Below are 12,466 nucleotides of genomic sequence, written 5' to 3' on the forward strand. Positions count from 1 at the left end.
TTTTAGAAAGCACAGCCTGCGGATCACAGAACCTTGCAGTCGGGCCACATTATAAGTTTGATAGATGACAAGAAGCACAAAGGGAAAAAGCTTTAGAAAATCTTAGTATAGTAATATTATTTAAGAACATAGAATTAGGGGGCTGGAGAGATGCCTCAGTGATTAAGGGGATTGGCTGCTCTTCCAGAGGACCTGGATTTGATTACCAGTGCCCACATGGCAGCTAACCACCATCTGTAAGTTAAAGTCAAAAGGACCTCACGCCCTCTTCTGGCCTCCACAGGTAATGCACGTACATGTTGCACAGACACATGCAGTTGTTTGCCCAGACACATAACATAAAAATAAATTTAAATTTAAGGACTCCTAGCCACTCATTCCAGGATAGTGAAACTCTGTAGTCATAAAAAATTATGTATATAAACATGAATGCTCCTCACATCTTTATTTGAAACAATCTAAAGCCAAAACCAATACAAGATATTCTTCAAATACATGGCTGAAACACACAAATAAAACTTATTAATTCTTTGGGCAGGCGGTGGTGGTATATGCCTCTAATCCCAGCACTGAGGGGTGGGGAGGCAGAGGCAGGCAGATCTCTGTGAGTTCGAGGTCTACAAGAGCTAGTTATAGGCAGGCTCCAAGCTACAGAGAAACCTTGTTTCAAAAAAACAAAAACAAAAACAAATGAACAAACAAAAAACCAATTTATTATATATACTTATATATAATATCTTTAAGCTTATTTTTTAATAAACTTATTAAATTCCTCATAATGTAAACACCTAAAACAAGGCCAATTGGCTCAAAGGAACATTTGTTTTAATATATTTAACAGAGGAGACAGGGACCCCCTATCACTTCTTTATATATGAAAGTCCATTTTTTTCCACCCTACTATGTGGCAGGTCTATGCACTAGGAATACAGCACTTACCCAAGGCTGCAATTCTAGGGACTTATGGAATGCTGGAGCTCAGTATTTTAGGACCTTGGGGCTACTCCAAGAACCCTCATTTTATAGGGGAGAAACTCAAGACACAGAGAGGCAAGCTAACTTGTTTCAGTCAATTATTGCAGCCAGTTGGGATAAAGGCAAGAGAAACCAGTTTTCTTATTCCTTTGATTAGCATCAAAATTTTGGTTTATTTATTAAGCAAGTATGTCTGAGAGTCTCCTACAGGTAAGACAGTAAGGCACCAGATACACAAAAAATATCAAGACACTGATCCTGCAGTTTTCTCAAAATTCAACATCTAAAAGCAAAACTGCGGGACAAGAAGGATGACAGGGGCAGTAACAAAAGAAAAGAGCACAGGGGTCTCTGGAGGGCTCCCAATACTGTCATAGGAGAAGTCCAACGGTTGGCTCTGGGCTGACGACGACCCCATGAGGACATGAGCCTGGGTCTTATCATTCCTGAGATGACAGTGAGCTAACTAATGCAGAGCGGCTCGAGGAGTCTGTCAAGGTCATCTCTAGGGGCAACAGAATACCTAGAAACCAAGTGGTTTACTCCAAGAGACATAATTTTCACAGCAGAGGTAAAAGACAGATGTTCTTTTTGGTCTTTTCCTGTCAACTCATTCCTGACCAAGAGCATACATTTACAAGGCCTCTAGGCAGACAGTGAAGTTGTGAAAGCAAGTATTACCATCCTGAGAGATGCCATCAGGTGAGGTTAGTTATTTGATGCCAAAAAAGGAGACAATGTAAAAATCATCACTTCCAGCACTCATAAAGGGTCCCATTATTATATATGCAAAAAAGATGGAAAAGGCCCTGCTCTTGGAGACCTAATATTGTCTAAGACAGAGCAAATAAGCATTTCAACAAACAGTGATACAATTGACTACTGCACAAAGGCAGAGCACTCGCTGCAAATCTGAGTCAGGAAAGGCTTTAGAGAGCAAGTCCAATTACAGCTATGCCAGACTTTCCAGTCCAGAGAAAGCAGAAGCCTGTATAAGGACAGCGCAGACAAACCCTCAGGTTATCAAAGTAAAGGCTCTTAACAAAAGTGGTCATCAATTTAAATACATAATCAATTTCCTACTTCCTTCATTTTCCTTTTCAATTGTACTTGAAACCACCCTGAAACTACTCCACTTCCCTCTTTCTAGGAAAGTTGTGATTTTCTAACTTTTCCCATTCAGAGAGAATGAATGTATACTAGTGTTTCCATCAGTATAGCTTTGGCAAAATGATTAAAATTATATGTATCACCACTCTATTCTTCCACCCTCTTTCAATCTAAATGAAATAAATATCATTTTCTACTGCACACAGTAAAATGTATAAGTAATGTCCAAGAATAGCTTCACAACAACTATAAAAAGAATTCAAGCTATTTATTTTTGCTTTTCCAATACAAAGTCTCATATAGCCCAGGTTGGCCTCAAACTAACTATGTAGCCCAGAGTGACTTTCAGCTCCAGATGTTCCTACCTACATTCCAAGTACTGAGGTTACAGGCTTGTACCCTCAGGCTCAGTTTATATCACTGTTAATCATGGTTTTATGAGCAGACTGAATTAGGTGAAACCTTAGGACACTGTAGAATTATTACAAAGTACACAAAACTGAAGAGAAACAGCATCAGTCATTTTATATTACTAAATGGGCAAATTACTTTAAGAAAAGTAAAAATTAAAATCATCATTACAAACGAGTAATATTTTATTTTTAAAGATGAAACAGTTTTTAAAAACAAAATAAGAACTAGAGAGATGATTTAAGCAATTAAAACCAGTTGCAGTTCAACTGTGATAACCGGAGTTTATGTGTAACTCCAGCTGCAATGAATCTGATGCCCTCTCTGGTCTCTGTGGGCACTAAACATACATACACTCACACAGATAGATGTACATGGATAAATTCAAAAATAAAATATAGTAGTCTAGTATTTTCATCAAATTCTTGGGAAATTCATACATATACCCAATTACCTTCCTTTTTAATATTTGGTAAATAAATAGCTTTTTTTTTCTTTTTGAGACATGGTCTACTTCTGTAGCCCAGGCTAGCCTCAAGTTCATCCTATGTTCTTACAATGTTCCTATCTCAGCAACTCAAGCACTGCTATTGTGGTGTCACAGGATCGTGTACACGCTAATTCCTAAGACTTAGTGCCAGCGCAAGAACACATTCTGTAAGGCAATTAGCCTAAAACAAATGTGGAGTATAGCAACCTTTTAGGTGGGAGGGAGAACCTCAAGACAAACCAAACTGGATCCTAAATGATGCTACAAGAGCAACTGAGCACGCAACAACAGTGACATCTAGTGTTAGCAACTGCAAGCCAACTGGACTAGCTTCAAATCCTCCCCTGTGCTCCTACTCGGAGCTTCTCTTCTTCAGAAACATACACAACTTGTATATCACTTTGAAACTACCCATAATCAAATGGTTTCCTAGGTTCAACAAGAATAACATGTTATGTGAAAATATCTCAGACAGTAAATTCCAACAAGCCAAAAGCACTGTTTCTTCTAAGTGACTGAGTCTCTCTACCTGCTTCACATACTAAGTACAATGAAAAGGGACTCAGGGACATGCATTGATCAGAATTCAAAAATGGTTACATTTCTACCTGGACAAGCGAACATAATGTGCTGAACACTAATATATATGTATATATATATATGTATATACATATATATACGCACACGGGGGGGAGAGAGAGAGAGGGAGAGGGAGAGGGAGAGGGAGAGAGAGAGAGAGAGAGAGAGAGAGAGAGAGAGAGAGAGAGAGAGATTGATTAACTGGGAACATTTCAGAAATATTTGAAGAAGATAAAAATCTCTGCTGTTGCACTGAGGTCAGTCTTTATTTCTGCCCTTTCACCCTGCTCTGTCTCTGCACTTTCCAGACCTGCATACTGAGTAGCTGATCGGCCCTAGGACTTGGTGGCATGCTTTATGTCATTATAGAACTTTTACAATTTTAGGTCACTGACGAATCTGTGGATCTGGCAGTCACTGTAGCCTGGACAGTGCTGTATAAAGCTGAGGCTGGATTGAGCTTACCTGTTTGTTTTGGAAAGTTCATCCTTTCCCCTTTTAACTCCAAAAATTCTTGTGATCAAGGAACTAAAGAGAAGTGTGGATGAATTTCTCACCTAATGTAAAAATAAACATAAAATAATATTTAAGAAATACTCATGGCATGAAATAAACATTAACAATGTTTAAAGTAGATATTAAAAAATCATTACCTAACTGGCAGAGTGAAACTAAAGAAAATAAGGTTTGCGCTCATAAAATAAAGCAAATGAGAAAAAAAACCCTTTCTGATAATTCTCTCAATGACTTACTCTTAAACTGACCCAGCTGTACAATCCGACCATACGCATATAACACACCTGCTCTTTCTTCCTTTCTAACATAGCCTTTTCTAATGCTATCAATTGTTTCACCATATGTTTATATGCGTCTAAAGAATGAAGCAGACTTCTTTCCCCACATCCTGATGATGAACACTCCAGGAAACCTGAACTCCTTCTTTTTCCTGTGAAAAAAAACTTTTGATTTAACTTTATAGAATCCATGTAATTAAAACAACCAAGACGCCAGTCAATACTCAAGATGCTGTTTATTAATCTTACAATGCCAGTAACCCACTCAAGTAATTTTAACTTTGAAATTATTTTATGATAACCGATTAATAAAAATGAAGCAAGACACCCAGTCATGGCAACAGCACAAGCCTGTAATCCCAGCATTTAGAAGGCCAAAGCAGGAAAATCATGGGTTGCAGGCCAGTCAGGGCTATATAATGAGGCAGTCTCAAAAAGGAAGAAAAAAAAACAGACTAGAGAGATTGCTCAGCAGTTAAGAGGATTAATTGGCTGTTCTTGCAGAGGACCCATGTTCAATTCCCAGAATCCACATGGTGGCTCACAACCATACACAATTCCAGTTTTAGGAGATCCAACGCCCTCTTTTAACCTCTTCGGGAACCAGGCATGCATACGGTGCACATATATGCATTCTGGCAAACATTCTCATGGGAAAAAATAAGAGAAATCTTTTTAATAAAGGAAAATTATTAAGAATAAACTATAATTGTTTCTCCACCATACTAACAGAGACTATCTTTACTAAACAATGCATGTCAAGATGCTTCAGAATCATGTAAAAATATTGACTATCCTAACTTCATCAGCCTTCCTCAATTATCTTGTCAAATCTACACTGAATTATACCAGAATCCTGAGAACATTCAGAATCAGAAATTAAAAACTGCTATGACAGAATCTATATTCTAATTGGGCAGGTAGAATCATCATCATAATATATGTCAACTAGTAATATAAGCTGAAAGGTCGTAAAAACTAAGAATGTGAGCCAGCCAGATGGCTCAACAGGTAAAGGTACTTGTCACTAAGCCTGAAGACCTAAGTCACATACCTGGGACCTATATGGTAGAAGGAAAAACTGACTCACAATCTTGTAACTGACTGTCATACATGAGCTGTACATCTATACATGCATGAGCACACAGTGCAATAAATTTTTAAAAAGAAATTAATAATAAGAGATTTAGAAAACAACTTTCTAAAGCCATTGCAGGAATGGCCACAAACCCAAATGCCCAGGAACAGTGGCAACAAAGACGTCAGTGCACCATGTCTAAGGCAGTTACTATTAGGCTGGCTAGTGGCCACGAGGGAATATAAAGCCACTATACTATTGCCAGATCTTCTGTTTTGTTTTTTTTTTTTCAAGAGAAGCCAGAAACCCTGATTTTTATGTGAAATCTCACTATTTGGAAATGCTGGCAACAAATTAAAGAAAAGTGAGGAACTGTCATAAGAGCCAAATGAAACACAGCAGCAGACTATATCTGTCCTAAGGGCACCCACTGCAACCTCTCCTCTAAAAGCCCAAAGAGCCAGTTCATCTATGATAGCCTTGAAAATGAACTTTATGGATATATAAATGCCATTCACAGTTTAACCCCCAAACTGGGCAGTGATCTACTGATATCCAATCAATAGTCAGCAAATAACGGAGCCCTGTCACAGCCCTGCCTAATGTCTCCAAGCAGCAATGTATCCATCTTGTTCTGTCATCATCACTGTCTCTGCCCCAACTCAGATCTGGATTATCTCAATGTTTGTTAATATCCTTTTTTAAAAAATTCTAATGGGCAGTTTTGACTTGTATTTTCCCTAATGACAAAATGCTAGTAAACATTTTTCGTATGTCTACTGATCATTTGAATGTCCTCTTTGGAGAAATGTATTCAGATTCACTATGCTCCCTTTAAATGGGGAGTCTTTTTCTTGCTGAGTTTTAAATATTCTTTATTTAAAACCCGGGCAAGTTGCCCGTGCTCTGCAAGTGTTCTACCACCAGTCCATAATCCCAGCTGCCACTCTGTTGCTGTTTAAGACGGGATCTGGCTATCCTCTTCCCTCGGCTTCTCGAGTATTGGGATTATAGATATGCACCTGCCGCAGTTTGCCCCGACAAGAGGAAGCTGAGGAAAGAAGAGCTTACTCTGGTGTAGTTACACCGTGGGACAGAAGGTAGGCGGCAGGACTGGGAACCGGCTGCTCACATTGTGTACACAGTCAGGAGGCAGAGAGGGAGTAGGAAGGGAGTGGGGCAATAAAGTTTCCAGACCTGATCCCAGTGAGCATGTCTTCAAAGGCATAGAGCACCCTGAGAAGTTTCACAGCCTTCCCAACAGCACCACCAGGTGGAGACCACGTGTTCCAACACCTGAACCTATGGGGACGCTTCAGATTGACCCCACAAAGACGGTAGAGAGAAGCAGGGAAAGATATATGAAAAGCCCTTGTGGAAACTCACTATTTTGGAAGCTAATTTTTTAAATACAGTAATAACTGTTTAAAAGGAACTTGAGCACAGTTACCCTGTATGGGAAGACAGTGCTTCTCCCAGAATACATGAGTTACTAAGATCTCAGTGCCAGGCATGAGCTTTCTCCCAATATGTAATTGGTCAGGGAGGTCCCAGAAGCCCTCAAAACAACAGAAGACAGTGCTACTGCTCTTGGTTGTTCACTAGAACTAGAAGATAAGACTCCACTGCTAAATATACAGCACATGATGGATAAAGGAAACCACAGATGTTGAAAGATGCATTAAGATACTAAGAATTTTTCTGCTTCTAAATCAGTATTAGTAATCATTTTGGAAATGCAAATCAAAACCAGAATGGGAAAGTCTGGAGAGATAGGTCAGTAGTTAAAAGTTTTGCTGCTCTTGCAAAGGAGCTGGGTTCCGTTTCCATCTCCCATATTGTGGCTCACAACCATCTGTAACTCCACTTCTCGGGCCTCTAATAACCTATTCTGACCTCCACAGGCATCACACATATTATGTGGTACCCATATATATGTTCAGGCAAAACACTAATACACAGAAAAAAATAAATAAGTCTGAATATTTTTTTATTTCAAAAACCAGAATAGAATTCTATTTCACACTTATTAGGATGGGCTGTCATTAACAACAGGAAAATAATAAATGTTGGTGATGAAGTAAGGAAAGTGGAGCTCTTGTTGTGGCCGATGTGAAGGTAAATGGCTGTCACTGTAGGAAACAGGTTCCTAAAATGGGAAGCAGAATTACCATGTGACAGACCCAAACAAGCTGAGAGCAGGAATTCAGAGAACTGGACTATAAGTATTTATTGTGGCATCATTCATAATTAAAAGCTTGGAAACAATCCTAACGTCTATCATCTTATCAATAGAATAAGGGAAAGTCCTGAAACACACCAAATGCAAAGGGACATATATTATAGACTCCACTTATGTGATGGGTTAGGCCAGACAAATCCAGAGAAGAAAGCATAGCTGAATGCACAAGGGATGATGAGCCAGTGAATGGGTAAAGACTCTTCTGCTTGTGAGGAAAAAATTCAGAAAACATGCACTAGTGATAACACCAATGTATCTGGTGCCACTGAGTTGTGTACACTTCAAAATGGCTGAAGTGGTAAATTAAAAAGCATGATAATGGATCATTTAAAGAAAAGAAGTAACAACTTAGTACATGGTGTTATATAAAACAACCTGTAGATAGTGTTGAGTCACCACATACAGCAAAGAAAAATGGGAAGCAGTAACAGCCCAGACAGAGATAAATAGAAGCACACTATTAATAAGTTCTTACATTTTATATGGCATAAGACATACAGATGTCAAAGCAACCACAAAATAAAAGTTTTTATTAATGATAAATCCACAAAGGAGATAAAATGGAACCCTGTGGTAGTTGAATAAAATCGACCCCACTGGCCCACAGGGAGTGGCACTATTAGGGGATGTGGCCTGTTGGAGTAGGTGTGGTGGCCTTGTTTGAGGGAGTGTGTCACTGTGGGGCTGGGCTTTGAGGTCTCTTAAGCTCAGGTATGCTCAGTGTGGCTCACTATCTCCTGCTGCCTGTAAATCAAGATGTAGAACTCTCAGCTCCTTCTCCAGTACCACATCTGCCTGCATGCTGCCATGCTTCTCGTCATGATATAATGGACTGAACCTCTGAAACTGTAAGCCAGCCCCAATTAAATGTTCTTCTTTATAGGAAAAACATGGTGTCACTTTACAACAATAGAAACTGTAAATAAATGTAGTCTGATCAAAACACTTATCCCCTGAAGAAATTAGTTGATAAAATGCAACATATATATTTTATCATCAGGGAAAGGTTAGCTTATCAAAAACCTGTTATTCAAAAGCATAATTAGCTCAGTGGGCACAGATGGCAAGAATACTCACTGCCCAGACAGGTGACGTGAATCCCAGAATTGCAGCCTTAGCTCCATCAGCAACATAAGGAATAATGTTTTCTCCCAGGCGTGTATCTCTGAACAGGGCTCTGAGGATGTTTAAAGCATGAACCTAGAATGAGAAGTTCAAGATCAGTGGTGGATTTAAAATTATGGTCACTCTAAAACTGTACACAAATAACCAGAAGTGAACTGTTTTTGAATGGAATAACACAGTTAAGAGAATACACTTATGAACTGAAAATCTAGATAAAGATATTATGAAATGGAACAATACAATAAAGTTTCATCCATTGAACATATGTAGACTTCTGTATCTAGTAAATAAGAACAGGTAGGTTGTTTCCAAACATACATGGAACATTTAATTAATTTTAAAAAATGATCCCAAACCCACCCACAAACAGAATCTCAATAAACAGCAACTATTACTATCTTATAGACTGTGCTCTGATCACACTGTAATTGGAAAGAAATATTGTTTTAATGCTTTTAAAATAAATACATGTTAAAACACTGGTCAAGGGGCTGGAGAAATGGCTCAAAGATTAAGAGCACTAGCTGTTCTTGCAGAAAAACCCCAGTTCTGTACCCACAAGGTGGCCCAAAACCACTGTAATTCCAGTTCCATGGGATCTGACAGCCTGTTCTGACCTCCATAAGAACCAGGTATATATATTGAACATATACATGCATGTAGTCAAAACATGCACACACATAAATAATTAAAAATTTTAAGCAATGATCAAGACTTTTTAACATTTATAGTTGAATACTACCAAGTCGTCTAGACATTGACACTGTACAATGCACTTTAACTGATTATTAAGGAAAGAAATATAAGTTTGGCAGTAGTGTGCCTAATAATGCCTTTAATCCCAGAACTCGGGAGGCAGAAGCAGGCAGATCTCTGAGTTCGAGGCCAAAAAGAAAACCAAACCAAACAAACAAAAACTTTAAATGTACATTTTCAATGACCATATTTAAAAATACTAAAACAAACAAACAAAAACTTTAAGTGTACATTTTCAATAACCATATTTAAAAATACTAAAACAAACAAACAAAAATAAATGCTGGGTGTCCACTTAACATGTTAGAAAACTAACACTCAAACATAAAACAGATTTATGTTAAACAGCAAAAATACAGCTAAGATCATTAAACCTCTGTGGTGCCGGGCGATGGTGGCACCACAGCACTCGGGAGGCAGAGGCAGGCGGATCTCTGTGAGTTCGAGACCAGCCTGGTCTACAGAGCTAGTTCCAGGACAGGCTCCAAAGCCACAGAGAAACCCTGTCTCGAAAAACCAAAAAAAAAAAAAACCTCTGTGGTGCTGGAGACCAGACCTAAGCCTTCACATCCTAGTTAAAGTGCTGAGCCACTGAGCTGACTTTTAAAATCAGATTTCTTACAACCCTAGCAAGGCAGAAAGAAGAAGAGACAGTAAGCAATACTACTGATGCCAAAGAACCTGGTTACTTAGCAAAGTTCCTGTCAATTTGAGTCTTTTTCAAAGTCTCTGCCTAAAAAAATATAAGTAGTTATATTTCTCACATTTCATTGAAAAATGTCTTGATATAGGCTTTTTTGAAAAATGATTAATGTTAGTTATTTTTCCCAAAGAATTCTCTTACAGTAACTGGCCACTATGTATATGTTAATAAACACAATACTTTCTCCCAGTTGGTCCACTTTATGGCCATGGCACCTGATACCACCTATAATTTAAAACCAAGTAAACATACTTTTCTTTTCTATAAACTTTAGCTCTGTCCCCTAACTGAGCATGGGCCTTCCACAGTAACATCCTACTAAGAAGTATTTGCCAAGGACATCTAGAAGACAAGGCGCACATAGTATTTACTGCCTAGTGGTGGAGTGCAGCTGTGAGGCATGCTGACCCAAAGACATATACACAGTGACTAGAAGAAACTAAAACATCACTTAAAATTAAAATGTAAACATACTAAAATAAGACATCACATTTTAAAGGATTCAACTGTTCAACTACAAAGTTTACGTCAACTCAAAGAAGCACATATGAAATTCAAGTATGATTACATACTCAGTTTCAAATTTTTAGATGCAATTAGTAACATTAGGAAATATCTTGTCAGCTAAATGTTTTCAACACAGTTTAAAAATCATTCATGTTTGAAAGTGTAAGTCACAAAAAAATCCCACACCAGTTTGGAATTACGGAAGGAGCTCCCGCAGCACACATTCACCAATACAAGCAAGCTTATTTTATGGATAGGAAAGACCAAAAAAGCAAAACTAACAGCGTACCTCCTAAACACTTCACATTAACCTACCTTCAGCAGCTGTGTATCTTTAGCAGATACCTTTAAGAAATAAATATACAGCAGAGACTTAACTACTCTGCCTTCAAGCAGTATAAGAGCATTTTCAGCATACCTGGGGGACTGTGCCCTTTGAGGTGTCTACAGATAAAGCCAAAGAGATCAGCTCTTTCATTGTTATTTTCAACAAATCCATTTTTCCTTTCTTTGGTTCAGAAGCCAACAATGCCTGTGGGGGGAAATACCAAAATCAATGAGCTTTGATTTTGCATACACCTATTTATCAGCTTTGAAATTAACCCCCAAACTGAAAATACCCTCTATAAAAACAAGACTACTGGGTTAAGTTAATGAAGTCAGGCTGCTTTAACCAGGTAGCTTAACTTCTCTTCCTTGCTCATGTATGAAATTAGGTTAAGGTGAAATCATGTCAACTCCACAGACCCTTCTGCTTGCTTTTCATTGATCTAATCATAAGCAACTGATGAATAAATGACTCTGATAAGCCACTTTGTAAGAAACAAAATCAGGTAAAACAGCACTTTCAGAAATAAATTGATCAAATAAGAAATTTTTTTCTTTATTTAAACATTTACAAAAACATTCTGGATTAGATTTCTTCTAAAGGTTTTCCGGCCCTCTAGATATTGATCAACAATTTAATTCTTCACAGAAGAGTCTACTGAAAGTTGAATCATACCACAGCATTTAAAACTCCACAGGACAAAGACACATTCCAAACTCCAAAGAGATCTTACACTTGGATTTCAAAGGAGCCACTTACTTACTTTGTGACAAGCATCCAATAAACAAAATAATGAACTATCAGCCCACTTAAGGCAATATAATAGAAAAAAATGAAGTACTGATATATGCGGCAACATGAATGAATTCTGAAAATATACTGCTAAGTGAAAGAAGCCAGACATAAAAGACAACATTATATGATTCCATTTACATGAAAGGTCCAGAACAGACAAATTCACAGAAACAGAAGATTAGTGGTTGCCTAATTAGTGCTCTGAGAGCAGCAGAGGTGGGTGGAATGGGGAGTGAGTAGTAAGTGCTAATGGCTGGGGTTAGGAGATATTCTCAAATTAGATTGTGCTAATAGTTATCAAGCTCTGAGAATATAATGCAAATCACTGCATTGTACACATTAAATGCATGAACTGTTGTCACAAGTGAATTCTATCTCAACAAAGTTGCCAAAGAAAAGACACTTCAGCTACATTCTTGAGCTCGCCCCCTCCACATCTACATCTTGTAAAATGTAGCACCTGGCTCCCTAGAGCCAGAGTCGCAACTATTCTTCATTTTATAAATCTGTGACAAGCTATGCAATGAGTATAGAAGAAAAACATATAAACAGACTTAAATTCATCACAATATA

At 38.1% G+C, this 12,466-nt stretch overlaps 1 protein-coding gene across 1 annotated transcript in view; it reads right to left on the minus strand.

The window, feature by feature from the left end:
* Positions 1-12,466, minus strand: part of Thada (THADA armadillo repeat containing) — a 302,624-nt gene that overhangs the window by 216,390 nt on the left and 73,768 nt on the right. The window contains exons 24-26 of the mRNA XM_075955218.1: positions 11,189-11,302; positions 8,757-8,879; positions 4,031-4,122 (exon numbers count right to left, since the gene is read on the minus strand). Coding sequence (XP_075811333.1) covers positions 4,031-4,122; positions 8,757-8,879; positions 11,189-11,302 — 329 coding nt within the window. The remainder of the gene's footprint in view (positions 1-4,030; positions 4,123-8,756; positions 8,880-11,188; positions 11,303-12,466) is intronic.

The sequence above is a fragment of the Microtus pennsylvanicus genome, chromosome 21 (genome assembly GCF_037038515.1).
Source record: "Microtus pennsylvanicus isolate mMicPen1 chromosome 21, mMicPen1.hap1, whole genome shotgun sequence".
NCBI lineage: Eukaryota > Metazoa > Chordata > Mammalia > Rodentia > Cricetidae > Microtus > Microtus pennsylvanicus.